Below are 16,437 nucleotides of genomic sequence, written 5' to 3'. Positions count from 1 at the left end.
TTCAGTTTGTGTGTTCCTACCACGTTCTTATTTTTTGATCATATCCCTATTATTTGGGCTTCTAAAAGAAAGCAAAATGTTATATCTACTCAAGCAAAATGTTTGTGGAACAGCAGTGTAAAAAATCTCTCAAATTTTAATTACACATGCCATTAATATCCCTAGTTTGCCAAGCTAAAAGTTCTCTATTTAACTATTACAATGTATCTTCTGTCACAGAAATATTATTTCTTCTGTTCGTTTTTTATTTTTGACACTTCCAAGTAACAAAAGAATGTGAACAAAGCTTGCTGAATAGTATTTAAAAATATAAAATGAACATTTCAATGAAATACAAGATGTGCTCCGCCCCCCAAAAAATGTGCTTATTCATCTCACATACCAATATGCAAACATTTAAGAACATTATATTAATACTATAATGGTAAATACCTCACAATGACAGTATAATTATAGATTACTGTCATTAAAAAAACCATAATAAAGCAGTAATTGACATTAACTGTCACTTTAATAGAAATTCTTAAATATGGACTAGAAATTGATTTAGAACATTTAAAAAGCAAACTACCTTATAGTTTAATAAGTCACTGCATTGCTTCAGCAGAATAAAGAAAATACCTCTAGCTCTAGCAGAATAAACTTTCAACTGAGCCAAAACAAAATATATATGTAAATATATATTTGTTAATAGTTCAAATAACGTTTGGAGTTGTAGTCCGAGAAGTACTTGTCAAAAGGACTTCACAAAAGTAAATATGTCAGAACAAATTAATCTGCTTTATGGAATTTACTTCATTCTCCACATCTTGCAGAAACTGATACTAATAAAAGCCAAGGATAATTAATTCGTACTTAAAAACTTCCTTGGCATATTCTCTAAAACTATCTCCACCAAGAAAATTATATACATTAAGACTCTAAATGCTGTTGGCTTTAAATTGTTATAATAACCAAGGTTACACATTATAGTTTACAGTTCACATACTTCTAGTCAGATTTTCCTCATATTTTTAGTAACTTTTGCAAATGTATCCTCATCCTCATCAAATGTTCTGTCATATTATCAGGATCCTCTTCAGAAACATGAGAAACTCTTCCTGTAAGGTGAGATACTGATTTGGTGATTACATCATCGTGTATAATCTGATTTATTTTAAAGTCCTAAGCAAGCATAACTTCTTCTTTTTCATCCAGGTATTCTTGTTCAGGAACTACAGGAGGACTAACAAATTAAAGAATGAATCACTGCAACTACTTAAGTAATTTTGTTTTTTCCCATTTACACCGCTTTTCTCCTGAATGGTTTTCACTGTGATAGTTTTTTTCCTTTGTTCCAATCTATTTGACATCCTATGCAGCTTTGAATTTCAACTCCCTGAGAAAGGTAACGATTTGCTATAAATTCCGGTCAAGACTTTACATGTCTTTGTTAGTGCGTTGTTTTTAAAATATTCACTGGGCTCAAAGTGAAATTCAAATGTGTAACTTGAGGGGCTTGCCAGGAACTGAGAATTTTAGTTCAACATCTTTCAAATTTTTTAGAACAAATTCATCAATGCTTCTTCATCACAAAACCAAAGCAATATTCTTTAAAACAGTGAATTAAAATCCAGAAATTCCTTTAGTATTGATATTTTCTTTAGCCTCCTCATCAGAAATTCCTTTAAACTCTTTTTCTTCAGCTTTGTCCCAGTTATTTCTTTGGGATCTTCCTTTACTCCAGCCTTTTTCTTCTTTAAACTTTGCTTGTTTGATGTTTGCCTCATGCTTTATTTGTCATTTGAAACAATACCCCGAAGAGTTAAACAGACCAATGACTAACAGAAATTTTTGAGTTTGTAGCATGGCAGATAGAAAAAGAAACCACTTGCTGAAACACAGAAACTTCCTTGCTTAGGCGACGAAAGAACTGGCTGAAATCAGTTGGAACAAGGATGGCCAATTAAAGTTTGTACAGAACAAGCTTGCTAATGTCACAGCCTAAATTTCCACCACATGGTTTATACTAACTCTTCTGAATTTGCACATAGGACCCATGAAGAGGCATGAAGAGATAACTGCACATGCCCAAGGACTTTGCAGGCCTCCTCTTTCCTACCACCAATCACCTGCTAATGCCAGTATCCATCCTCTAAACCTTTTGTAATAAAATTACTACCTTAAAGCCCGCACAGGGAGACAGATTTGAGCTTGAGTCCTGTCTCCTTGGGTGTTGACTTTCAAATAAAGCTTTCCATTTCTCAAAAACCTGGTGTCACAGTATTGGCTTTTAATGCATCAGGCAGCAAGCCCCCTTTGCTCGATAAGACTATCACAACAGTTTTCTGAATTGGTCATTTTCATCTCAAATCATTGCAGAGGCTTAAATAAGGCACCCAGTTTCTTTAAAGATCATGAGTCTTCTTAGCAAACTTGATTTGTTCTGGTGCAGTCAGGCCAACTGTTGATGAACTCAGTGTCTATGGGTGTCTGCGGCCCAGCAAGCACCCGGGTCCTCAGGCTAGTCCATTGCTTTTTAGGCTACTTGTGTTCCAAGGCAACAGCCTGGGCTGTACTGGTCCTTAGGGTCATCATGCGCCATGCCTTAAAGCCTGGAGGTATGCACGGTGTCAGTGCAGAGATGTGAGGAAAACTGACTCTGGAAAGCAGTGCCAGAGGGGAAGGCAAATGTCCAGGCTTGGAGGTTGCCACAGGGCTGGTGACCACAGCATGGGTGAAGGTGGACGAGGGGGATCTGAGGTGAAGACCAAGAGGAGGTGAGGAGGAAGCTGCAGCCAGGGTGGAAGCCTCCACAGAACCAGCTATTCCAGTTGCAGTGGGAGGAGGTGGAGTTCCCTTTTTATGCTGAACAGTATCCCATTGTGTGACTATATCACATCATTTTTAGCCTTTCACCAATTGATGGACACATGAGTTGTTCCGCTTTTTTTTTGGCTATTATGAATCACGCTTAGAACATTTGTGTGCAAGTCTTCATGTGGGCATATTTTCATTTATCTTGGTAGATAATCTGGAGTGAAATTGCAGTATTGTATGCTACGTTTATATTAACCTTTTTTTTAAAAAATCAAACTCAGATTTTTAAAATTAGATTTAAAAGGGAACGTTTGATCAAGAATCAAGCTTATTGAAATTAAATCATTCATTTACTCATTTATGAAACATTTATTGAATTAGACATTCTACTAACCATTTACCATTACAAACAGTTAACTAAACATCACTGGTTTTCTTTGATAAACGGTAATCTTGCAAAGGCTCATTTATGGACACATCGTTATTTCATGCTGTGTAAAATCGACATAGGAATTAAGAAGAAATCATTTAAGCAGATAGCAAGGGTATGGGAGTCCTTGGTAAGGCTTTTTTCTTTAATGAAAAGAAGCTCCAAATCATTTGCTAACAAAGAGCAGCCTGTAAAGTTGAGCTGCAGACATAGACAAGCTGGCAGCTTGCATGGGTGAATGCCAGCAGAAACTAAGGACTAGACATTTTCAAGATGGTGGCTTCATCTTCCCTTCTCTGCCAGCCACGTGTTAGACATGATGGACCCCATCAACTGGAAAGCCCATTTGCATAAGATTAGGGTGGGGCGACCAGCCTTCCACATGCACTTTGCAAACGTCATACATGATGGAACCAATCAGAAACCGCCTCCTCAAACCGGACTATAAAATTTGGCGCATTCACCACCACCTAGTCTTTTCCACTCGGAGACACATCATGGGCCATGCCTTAAAGCCACGGTGTCAGTGCAGACACCTATAGAGGAAGCTGTTTCTCTTTCCCTTCTCTTCTACCTATTAAACCTCTGCTCCTAAACTCCTCGTGTGTCTGTGTCCTAAATTCTCCTGGAACAATGAACCCCAGGGTATGTACTCCAGACAATGTACCCACTTCAAAAGGGCTGAAAGTTCTTTTAAAAATAGAGGAAAGGGGGGAAAAGTGTACTTAGCACCTAGTTTTGCACCACAGAAGGAAACTGGCACTCACAGATCCTGCTGAAGTTACTGGAAAGGGATCCTGATTAAGACTCCAAGAGAGGGTTCTTGTATCTCCTGCAGAAGAATTCAGGGGAGTCCATAAACTGAAAGCAGGTTTATGAAGAAAGAATGGCTACTCCATAGGCAGAACAGCAGCATGAGCTGCTGGTTGGCTATTTTTTAATGATTATTTCTTGATCATATGCTAAACAAGGGGTGGATTATTCATGAATTTTCAAGGAAATTCTCAGAACTGAGGGTTCCTCCGCTTTTTAGACCATATAGAGTAACTTCCTGATGTTGTCATGGCATTTGTAAACTGTCATGGTGCTGGTGGGAGTGTCTCAGCATGCCAATGCATTATAACTAGCGTATAATGAGCAGTGAGGATGACCGGAGGTCACTTTCATTCCCCTCTTGGTTTTGGTGGGTTTTGGCTGGCTTCTTTACCACAGGCTGTTTTATCAGCAAGGTCTTTGTGACCTTATCTTGAGCCAATCTCCTATCTCATCCTGTGACTAAGAATGCCTAACTTCCTGGGAATGCAGCCCAGTGGGTTTCAGCTTCATTATACCCAGTCCCTATTCAAGATGGAGTTGCTCTAGTTCAAATGTCTCTGACAGTGATGGCCCAAGGAGTTCTGAGGTTTGGGGAAATGCAGTTGTACCGAGCTGTATGTGGGTAAGACCAGGGCATAAGGCATGATTAGGGAGGTCTGGGTTTCTTGTGGTGACGGACATAAACTGAGGTAAAGGACATAAGATAAATAATGTAAGGATTAGTCCTGACAGTCACAAGGCAGATAGTGCTGGTGACAATCTAATGCAAACACTGAAGATATAAATTCTAGTGAAATTCTTTTTCTTGAGAGAGTTGTCTCGCTCTATTACCCAGGCTGGAGTGCAATGGTGCAATCTCAGCTCACTGCAACTTCTGCCTCCCAGGCTCAAGAAATCCTCCTGCCTCAGCCTCCCAGGTAGCTGTGATTACAGGTGTGAACCACCATGCTCAGCTAATTTTTGTGCACGCACACACACACATACAAATATATATTTTTGAAGAGATGGATTTTCACCATGTTGTCCGGGCTGGTCTCGAACTCCTGGGCTCAAGTGATCTGCCTGCCTCCCAAAGTGCTGGCATTACAGGCATGAACCAGCCAAATTCTAGTTAAATTCTATGGTTCATGCAGAAATGGGTTACTCTACCCATTTTGAGCTTATTTCCATTTCTCCCATTTACATGCCAGAGTTTTAGAATGGCAATACTGGGATGCTACATTAACTTCTATTTTAGATAAATCAGACTCCTTATTTAGGGGGTTATTTAATAAAATCAGACCAACAGAAAATTGACTGTGACTTAAATATTCTTTTAAATTCATCCCAAAGTTACATTATGCAGTGGGTCCACTAGACTCATTTTCTTATGTTCTATTTTGACATTCCTAGTGTTTTATACACAATTAGCATGTGATATCAGTATCAGCTTTTTCTGTATGAAATACTAGTCTCAAAATTAAGTGGCTTAAAATAACCATTGACTTAACTCATGATTTCATGGCAATTTTTCCTAAAAAAATTTTTTTCTAGACTATTTATTCATATTAAAATTGTTCATATTCCATATAAAGTATATGAAGTTTTAGAAACTACATATTTCTTAAAATGTTACAGCAAATGAAAATAATACTGCATTTTGGAATATGGGTTATCTACCCTCAGGGTAGACAAAAGTAAAAAACTACTGTTGAAATGCAATGTACCAGCCCATAGCACTGAACAAAATGAACTTTCACTTACCAGTATTTACATTGTACCTATTCTTAATATAAACCACTCATTATTTAGAAAAGTGCTTTTTGTTAGGTTTTTTAGCTACATAGCCAGTTAAAAATTATTTTTTCCCACTATAGACAAGAAAGGGAAAATGAGGTTAGCATATAACAACAGATACCTGGTTGGGTTGGATGACCAGAGTAACAGAGCCTCAAATGTATCTTCTGTTCTTATGCCTTCTTAGCCCTGGCCCCTGTTCCCTGACACTGGCCTATGGAATCTCTGGACTACAGGAAAACTTAACATCTAATCTACTGGTTAAATCTAGCAGGCATCGGAATCCCCTGGAAAAACTCACAAGGCCCACCTGCAGATTAATTTGGCTGCTCAGGAGTGGGGATTGGGAATGTGCACATTTAATAGAGTTCCCAGGAGATTTTGACATGTCCATTCCCACCCTAGTTCTTACAGTGGAGTCTGGTTCCTGTGGTCTACAGCCAGTTATCGGATGCAGGGGTCCCACCTCAGCTTCTCTAAGTGGTCACCCAGGTGGGATGCTCACTATCTTCTGAGGCTTATTCTGTTTTTCCTTTTTTTTTTTTTTGGTTTGTTTTTAGCTACTCTATACTATACTCAGATTTCTTTCATTTTTACGTAATGTTCTTTTTCTGTTCCTGGATCCCATCCTGGATCAGGTGGTATGCATTCTTATAAGTGAAATATTAATATATCAAAATTACTCATTTTGGCAAATCAGTATATTTTCTGTATATAATTATAGAAAGTCCACATTGTTCTTCAAATTTACTTGTAAAAAATTATTTTCCATTTGGCACTAAGGTTTATTCTCAAGATGTTCAATCTATATCAGTTTTTATTTGAAGTTGTGTGATCTATCTAAAATAAACATTAGTAATTACTTACAAAATGCTCCTTAGAATCTCAATCTGGTTGTTTTAAATCGCAATGTTATATTTATGTGCAAAAATATACTTAAGGTATATTACGGTTGTAGGTTAACAATTGCATTGGCAAGATTCATTTTACCTGTATGTCTTTACTGAATGATCTATTTTCCAACCCAAGGCAAGTATGAATATGTGGCATGATGACACAACACCTTTCCTAGAAACGTGTTAACTGACTACTGAGTGCGCCTTTGGTAATCCCGTTAAAAGCAATGGAAAAATAAAACATGACCAAAAATAAGAAAAAGAATAAGCCTTGTCTTCTGGGGATTAAAGCTGAATGGACCACATACCCACAAATGCACACATTAGAGGTCAGTACACTATCACTACCATTATCTCAGTGAAAAATGAAAGCTGGAAGAATTTCATAGTCAAGACTGTAATCACTGGGGTCTAACTCGACTTCGAATTCCAACTCTGCTCTCACCAGCAGCTTATCCTTGGGCAGATGATTCAATTGCTTTAAACTTCAGTTATTTCAACTAAAAAATGAGGAGACAATTCTATCTCATAGAATAATGAGATAAGGCATATGAAGCAATTAGTATAGTCCTGACATGTAATACTGAGCCCCTACATCATGTTGACTGCTATTATAACAATATATACCCAGCTGAAAACTCGATAATACAAATGAGCTCGGGAACATCTAAAACTAGTATATGGAGAATGATTTTTGCTAACCCCAGCAAAAAGCAAGGCTATATCACCCTTTATTTGGGAATGTTAACCATACTTTTCTTCTTTTTTTCCTACAGCCCCACTCTCAATAACTGCCATCTACATTCTCTCTTCCCCTCTCAGAAATCTCACTCTGAATAACTTAATGACCATAGTACTCACACTTTTTTATTTAAAGTGATGTGTCCTCACAAATACATTTCTCAAACTCAAAACATCGTGCTTGAAATATTACTGAACTTGTCACCAAAGAAGTCGCATGGCAATGATAATAAAGAAACATGCAGACTACAATCTGAGGATCGAGCTCTAAAGAGTAAAACAATGGAATTTGGAAAAAATAGGGGTAAAGAATTGCTTTGAGCAATAAAAACTGAGATTGATAAGCCACTTTTCTTTTTGATATAGGCTTGTCACTCACAGCCAAAATCTCTCAGCAAAACCACAGCTACTGTTTACCCTCCTGAGAGATGCTCCTTCCTCACCCAACACGCGTCACCCATCCTGGAAAGGTTTATCCTCTTTACAATTCTTGTTAAGGTGGCACTGAATACAAAGTTACCCATGATCAACTTCCTTACTAGTTGTCAGTGTCTGCCCTTATAGAATTTCATGTTTGTGTCAAAATTATTTATTGAGTTCCTTATAAACATGCTATCTATGCAGAGTGCTGTGTTTATAAAGACGAGTAAGATGATATACTTTTGTCTTCCAGTTAGCAGAGTTAAGTTGATGCTATTGAGACCATATGCCCCCCAAAGCTGAAGATACTTTCTTAGCCCATTAAAGAAAAAGTATGCCAAATCCTGAAATAGGAGATGCAAGTGTAGGAGTTCACAAGGAAGAAAGGTCAGTTTCAACAAGGGTAATTCAGAGAAAAGTTTTGGAGGAAGTTTCAATAGAAATAGAACTACAAGAATGAGCATACAGAGGGCTAAAAATGCCTGACCACCAACAAAAAAGACATAAACATGCGAGGAAAAAAAGAAAGGTAGACGATGGAGCCTGCCCATTTAGTTTATATATAAGCTCTCTTAAGATGATGTACAAAGGTATTTTCATTTTTACCATTTTTCTAATTAGCAGGTATGTTTTATACAAATCACATTCCATATGCCTCTAGAATGTCTCTTAATTACATGCTTGCCCTCTCGCTGGTAACCCCACTCTAAAGAGGCAAGCCCAGGGCTAAGAATTAGAGACAAATACACGTTATCATTAACGGCATTCTCTGAAACTGTGCCACAATTTTACCTTCATCTTCTCTGTCACTTGATTTCTAATATTTATTCAGCACCAAAACAATTCTTTTTCTTCCAAGACCAAGTCATATGACTATGTAACATATTAAGTTGCAAAAGATTATTACCATATTGTTCATATCATTTGTATATTTGTATTTGTTCTTTTTCCCCAAAGTTCCAGCAAAAAAGCTAGAGGGATTAGTTCTAGTCTTAAAAGACAAAAAATTATTTTGCTTAATTCAGAAAGAATATATTACATTAACAGGTCTAGGTGAGCTATTTCAAAAAGGTTTTTGTTCCTCAATTCCTTTATACCATCAAAAAGCTTTTGAAATCTAAATGTGCATCAAAAAATTTATTGCAGAAAGACAATTTACATTGTCTTACATGAATATGTAAAAATATCTTATGCTTAATACTAAAATTGGTGGTCATATGACCTTTTGGCCAGTTATCTAAATAGCCACATTTTCATATTCTACTTTACATACTTACAAGCTAGAAGAACTATTAACTGTAGTTTACAAAAAAATCAATTATTTATAAGAGAAAATGAATATCTTCTAAAAATATAAGCAATTCTTGAACTGCAGAAGAATGAGCCATAACGTGTAAAACTTGAAGAAAAATTTTAAGTAGAACTTTAAACATGTAAATTAGGCAAAAACAAACAACACACAAAAGTGAGTGGAAGAAGAGGGAGGAAAGAAGGAACAAACAAAAACTTGTAAACTGTGACAATCTAAATTCAGGTTACTGCTGTCCTGATATGAAGATATAAGAGGAAAAAATAACATTTTAAACTCAAAAACTAAAATGTTTTACTATTTCAACATATTACTTCCTCCAGAACTCTCCTAACACGTACATAAATAAGAATGTTTCTCATTTCTTAATTAACAACGTACACATTTGAAAAAATATATACAATATTTCGAAACAAACCCTTCAAGACTATATTTAAGCAATGACATCCAAGGAAGCAGAACTCAGGTACCATGTAATATTTGGAAAATATGGTAACTTGAAGATTAAGTTTTCTCTTCCTTGCTGGTTACTCTGAAGTCTCCAATGTACACACGTTGTTCCTAACGTGGTTTTCTTATTGAGCCAAGCATCTTGATGGGTCAATTCCAGTTTCATTTTCTCCAGTACTACAAAAATTAAAAAGAAATAAACAGAAAATAATTTACTTAATTATTCACAAAGATAAACAATAGTCTATAGTTTTAAAAAAGACTACTAATAAAATAAAAAGTGCATAAATTAGTTTGCTAAATGCTACCAAGAGGATTGCAATTAACTATATTGTATAGGATTCCTGAGGCTTCACTTAAAAATCAGTTTATATGAGAAAATAATTCAAGGAGAGGGTGTCTGCTGACTGTAAGCTCAAGATGAATGCAATTAACATGAGACAAGCAAAAATCATCTCATCCAGCACTAGCAAGGCAAAAATTCCACTGAATTCTAAAGTGATTTAGATAAGTAGTATTTTGAGCAGTGTGCTTGGTTCTTGGTGCCACATTTTGAGAGGCTGTGAAAACCTGTAGCTTATTCCAGAGAGTGCAACTACCTCATTCCAGAAATGGTCTGGAAATCAAATCAAAGGAAGCGGTCGAGAGACCTAGTGAAGAGCTGTTTTGGGTCCAACACGATTAACAGTGTTCAATACTGAGATATCCCCAGTAGGAATAAAATCAACGAAGATTTCTTTGTTTGGCTGAATATACACTGAGTCATCCGTAACTCGTGCCCTTTTTGTTTGATACAAATATACTGGCATTCTCTTGGAGGAATTATGAATGCTGTTTACATGTAATAAAATTCTGTTTCTAAGACCTTCACTTCATTATTACTCAGAGAAAAAGTGAAGGCAAAAAACCTTGCTGACAAGTGTGTCTCTGTGTGTGTGCACATGCATGTGTACATGTACAAATGTGAAAAATGCCAAGATGTTGATGGCTTTTGATCTGACACATTTTAAAGTGTCACTCTAGAAAAAAATTGGCAAGATTTATTTTTCATGTGAATAAAAATAATGTAATTTAGAATTTAAGAAGCAATTTAAATATTTTTACTAAAGGCAATTATCAGAAAAAATTAACTTCCTAAAGAAATGGTACTTGGCACTCATATAAAACCACATAGGCTTATTTGGTGCCTACTATGTGCCAGGAAGTGTCTCAGATTCTGTGGGAGATCTCAAATTAAGACAAAATGCCCGAGGACCAAATTAATATAGACAGAATCATACACACACACACACACACACAGACACACACACACACACACACACACTCTCTCTCTCTCTCAAAAGTTGGGGAAATAGGAGGGAACTCATTCCATGCAAAGAGAAGAAGTGTATTGCCTTGAGGTAGCGGGGGTGAATCAACAGAGCTACAAAGAAGGTTCTTTTTGAAGGCTTTTGAAGATGATAAGGGTTGAAAGTGCAGGTAAAAGCCAAACTGCAAAGGGTCTACACTAACATACGAGGGAGTCTAAATAACTTGGAAGTAATTTAGAAGCAATGAAAAACTGCATATGTACACGTGTATGCTTCTATGTATGACAAAAATGTTGCTATGGAACCAAAGGTCTCTAATATACCAGCATACCTTGTTTTATTGTGTTTAGCTTTACTGCACCTCACAGATACTGTTGTGCTTTTGTTTTTTTTTTTTTTAACAAATCGAAAGCCTGTGGCAACTCTGCTTGCACAAGTCTATCAGAGCCATTTTTTCCAACAGCTTGTGTTCACTTTGTGTCTCTGTGTCATAGTTTGGTAATTCTCATAATATTTCAAAATTTTTCATTACTATTCCACCTGCTACGGTGGAATAGTAATGATCAGCAATCTTCGTTATCACTCTTGTAAATGTTTTGGGGCACCACGAACCACGTCTGCATAAGATGGCAAACTTAATTGATAAATATTACGTGTGTTCTGACTACTCCACCAACTGGCCATTCCCCCATCTCTCTTCTTCTCTTTAAGCCTCCCTAATTCCTAAGACACAACAATATGGAAATTAGGCCAATTAAGAACCCTATCATGGCCTCTAGGAGATCAAGTGAAAGGGAAGAGTCGCATATCTCTGGCTTTATATTAAAAGCTAGAAATGATTAAGCCTAGTGAGAAAGGCATATCAAAAGCTCGGATAGGCCAAAGGTTAAGACTCTTGCATCAAAGAGCCAAGTTTTAAATGCAAAGAAATGTTCTTAAAGGAAATTAAAATGCTACTCTAGTGAATACACGAATGATAAGAGAGCAAAACAGCTTTATTGCTGATATGGAGAAAGTTTTTGTGGTCTGGATAGAAGCCCAAACCAGCTACAACATCCCCATAAGCCAAAGCCTAATGCAGAGCAAGGCCTTAACTATCTTCAATTCTATAAGGGCTGAGAAAGATGAGGAAGCTGCAGAAGAGAAGTCTGAAGGTAGCAGAGGTTGGTTGATGAGGTTTAAAGAAAGAAGCTATCTCCATAACATAGAAGTGCAAGGTAAAGCAGCCAGTGCTGATAAAGAAACTGCACACAAGTTATCTACCATTTAGCTAAGATCACTGATGAAGGTGACTAAGTAACAGGTTTTCAATGCAGATGAAACAGCCTTCTAATGAATAAGATGCCACATAGGACTTTCACGCTACAGGGAAGTCAATGTCTGGCTTCAAAGCTTCAAAACAGGCTGAATTTCTTGGTAGGGGCTAATGCAGCTGGTGACTTAGTTGATGTCAATGTTCATTTACCACTCTGATAATCCTAGGGCTCCTAAGAATTATGCTAAATCTACTCTGCCTGTGATCTACAAATGAAACAGTAGCTTGGATGATATCGTATTTGTTTATAATATGGTTTACTGAAAATTTTAAGCCCACTTTTGAAGCCTACTGCTCAGAAAAAAAGATTCCTTTCAAAATATTGTTCATTGACAATGTACCCAGTCATCCAAGAGCTCTGATGGAATATACAAAAATATTAATGCTGTTTTAATGCCTGCTAATTCAACATCCATTCTACAGCCCATGGATTATGGAGTCACTCTACTTTCAAGTCCTATTATTTAAGAAATACATTTCATAAGGTTATAGTTGCCACAGATAGTAATTCCTCTGATGGATCTCAGCAAAACAAATTGAAAACCTACTGGAAAGGATTCACCATTCTAGATGCCACTGAGAACATTTGAGATTCATAGGAGGAGGTGAAAATATCAACATTAATAGGAGTTTGGAAGAAGTTGATTCCAGTCTTCATGGATGACTTTGAGGAGTTCAAGAGTTCAGTAGAGGAAGTAATTGCAGATGTGGTGGAAACTGCAAGAGAACAAGAATTAGAAGTGGAGCCTGAATATGTGACTCAATTGCTGCAGTCTCATGATAAAACTTGAGCAGATGAGGAGTTCCTCCTTCTGGATAAGCAAAGTGGTTTCTTGAGATGGAATCAATTCATGGTGAAGATGCTTTGAACATTGTTGAAATGACAACAAAGGATTTAGAATATTCCATAAATTTAGTTGATAAAGCAAGAGCAAGTTTTGAAAGGGCTGACTCCAATTCTGCAAAAAGTTCTACTCTGGGCAAAATGCTATCAAACAGCATCACATGCTACAGAGAGATCTTTTGTGAAAGGAAGAATCAACTGATATGGCAAACTTCACAGATTTACAGCTACTCAACCTTTAGCAACCACCACCCTGATCAGTCAGCAGCTATCAACATCAAGGCAAGACCCTCCACCAGCAAAAAGATTACAGCTCACTGAAAGCTGAGATGATTGTTAAGCATTTTTTAGCAATATTTTTAAGATAGGCACATAGTTTTTAAAGACATAATACTACTGCATAGTATCATGTAAACATAACTTTCATATGCACTGGAAAAACAAAAAAGTCATTTATTGCAGTGGTCTGGACTTCAGCTCAAAAAATCTTTAATTCTTTTTCCCAAATACTTTGAAATGTCTGTGTCTTTAGGAAAAAAAATTAAAATAAAAAACATATAGCAGAGACAGTCCCCAAATATTCAACCACTGTACATTTGAAGAATTTTTATAAAAGGGTTTGACAGAACACAGAGGGAAAGAAAACAACAGTATAAAACTAACCTTACTAAAAGCAGTTAATGAAGCAAACATGGCAAACCCTATCAAGGATGACATTCAAGTGTTTAAAAATCTTCTTTGGAGAAGATAAGAAAATTAAATTTGTATGAATGAGAAATAAACTGCAAGGCATTTGGGCTGAAAATTATGGGGCATTCTGCTGACTGCTGCTATTACAATAATTAACTAATCTTACAACCTGCAAACATTTGTCATATAGCAAGTGCCTGTATTCTTTGTTTTTCAAATATCATGGGTTTTAATGGGTAGTTGTGCAGCAATGCTGACTGCAGTGGAACAAGAAAGCACAGGTGGGTCAATGAAATTCAAGACTAGTTTTGGCCAATGTGCAAAATAAATGTTATCCCACACTTATCCTATTTATCTTGGATTAACAGCTCCTGGCAACTCCTTTATATATCACACTTAGTTGTCTGTTTACACAGCTGACCTTTTTTTCTTTGATGGGTAGGTGAAAGATTAAGAAAAGTTAAAAGATAATTTAAATTTACAAGTAAAATTTTAAAAACTCACTACTCACAACAAAAGCTATTCAGGTCTCTAAATTAAGACTTTGATATATGTATGTATGTGTTTGTGTGTGTATGAATGTGTGTGTGTGTATATAGACAGATAGATAGATAGATAGATAGATAGACATGCAAGGTAAAGCAGCCAGTGCTGATGGAGAAACTGCACACGGGTTATCTACAATCTAGCTAAGATCATTGATGAAGGTGACTACACTAGCGAACAGATTTTCAATGTAGATGAAACAGCCTTCTAATGGAATAAGATGCCACAGAGGACTTTCATGCTACAGAGAAGTCAAAGTCTGGCTTCAAAGGACTGGCTGACTTTCTTGGTAAGGGCTAATGCAGCTGATGACTGGAAATAGACATTAGTTACTAAATATTTTATATATAAACATTTATATAAAAATACATATATAAAAATGTATGTTATGTATTTATATATATTATCACTTATAAATATAGGACTAGATCTGGGACTCAAAATATTTTATTTTGAGTTTGAATCTGGGCTTTGTGATCTATTAACCTTAGTTTTCTCATCTGTAAAACATAACTTGTAGTACACTTACTTCACAGGTGTAAGAATTAAGAGTTGATACAGAGAAAGAACTTTACATAATTCCTGGCACATTTAAATGTTCAATACTTTGCTATTAATGATTTTTTTTCCTGTTGTTGTTATTTCTGCCAGGAAAAATTCAAATAAATTAGATCTGGGAGACAGAATGAAAAAAGGCTGTGTGTGACATATTGGTGTTACATTATTTACTTAAGCCACTGGTAAGGGAATCATCTCATTCTTTAGAAAATTAATTACTAAATTAAAAATAATTTGTTTTAGATTAAAAGGATTTCTATTTGACCCCCAAATCAATACTTTTTGTTTTGTTCACTGAAATATTTTACACTGTTATTCTTCATTCCTAATGATAAAATGAGGTCCCTAAAAACGGAAACTCAGAAATGATGATTTTTCTCCTTTTTAGGTCACAATTTTGCATCTATAAAGTAGGATAAAACCTGATGTTCCAAACAAATTTTAGTTATAAAAAGAGTCACACTTGTTTAAAGTGGTAAAATAAGAAGAACTAAATATAAAGAGAGACTATATGAATTACATATACTGAGTGATATGAACTTTTTACCTCTGTACATGGCTATTTGAGTACTCAAGGCTACACGGCTTTCAACCTCATGGGAAGTATGAGTAGGTACTTAAGTAAAATACAATTTAAAACTAGAGAGCATCCCATGTTCTCTAGTCTGGCATGTATGAGGGAACATGAAAGGGTAAAGAGCTTCAATTTGCAAAACGGAACTCAGTGTTAGTGGTCAATTTACATAAAAAGAGGTTTCAAAAAGTACAAAGAGAGAATATGAGGCAAAAGTGGGTCACCAAAAGAAAAAAAATGGAAAGTTAGTATGAATAAAGTAATGCTATAAAAACAAAACACACATATAAAAAGATCTGTACTTATATTTAACATACGAGTACGAGTAATGCTTTAAACCTGCAATAGTTTAGTTCTGTTTTGCAGCTACACACTTATGTATCGATTTCACAACTAAATACTAAATGCCACTTAATATTTACAGCAGGAAATAATAAATTCATGAATTAGAGTTTTATCAACATTTTTATTATTAAAGCCAATTATATGTTTGTTAAAGGAGAGTACATTCTCATTAAATAATTAAGATATAGTTTATTTTCTACTTATCTGTTCACCTGAAATCAAGACCCAAAATTATACTACAAGTCTGGGAGTAAGGACTTTAAATAAATTAAAGAAAAAAACATAAACAAAAATTCCTGTTTGTGATAGTTCTCCTTTTCCAAAAAGAGTATTAGCTATGTGTGGTCCTAAAACAGAACTAGCTTTGCTAATGTATCATGTAAGATCAAATTTCAAACAAAGTTCATCAAACGAAAATACATTATGGTATATTTAAGACTAACAGACTAGGGTTGTAAGTATATCTAAACATTTACTATTGTTACATTTACTATTCAAAAGCTTAAAAACGAAAACAAAAACAAGATTCCACTGACCCAGGAAAGAGCGACTTTCAAGTAACTAAAAAATGGAAGAGTTAACACCAGCACAAGTACTGATTTCTTAACTGTCAAAGGT

At 35.8% G+C, this 16,437-nt stretch overlaps 1 protein-coding gene across 3 annotated transcripts in view; it reads right to left on the bottom strand.

Moving 5' to 3' along the window:
* Positions 1 to 7,562: 7,562 nt before the first annotated feature.
* The window catches only part of PIK3C3 (phosphatidylinositol 3-kinase catalytic subunit type 3), a 127,835-nt gene continuing 118,960 nt past the window's right edge, over positions 7,563 to 16,437 (bottom strand). For all 3 annotated transcript variants that reach the window (XM_054460473.2, XM_063653610.1, XM_063653611.1), the window contains one exon: positions 7,563 to 9,814. In XM_054460473.2, coding sequence (XP_054316448.2) covers positions 9,800 to 9,814 — 15 coding nt within the window. In that variant the 3' untranslated portion in view covers positions 7,563 to 9,799. The remainder of the gene's footprint in view (positions 9,815 to 16,437) is intronic.

The sequence above is a fragment of the Pongo pygmaeus genome, chromosome 17 (genome assembly GCF_028885625.2).
Source record: "Pongo pygmaeus isolate AG05252 chromosome 17, NHGRI_mPonPyg2-v2.0_pri, whole genome shotgun sequence".
Lineage (NCBI taxonomy): Eukaryota > Metazoa > Chordata > Mammalia > Primates > Hominidae > Pongo > Pongo pygmaeus.
The sequence above is the reverse complement of the archived record's forward strand: the minus strand, read 5'-3'. Positions and strand labels throughout refer to the sequence as shown.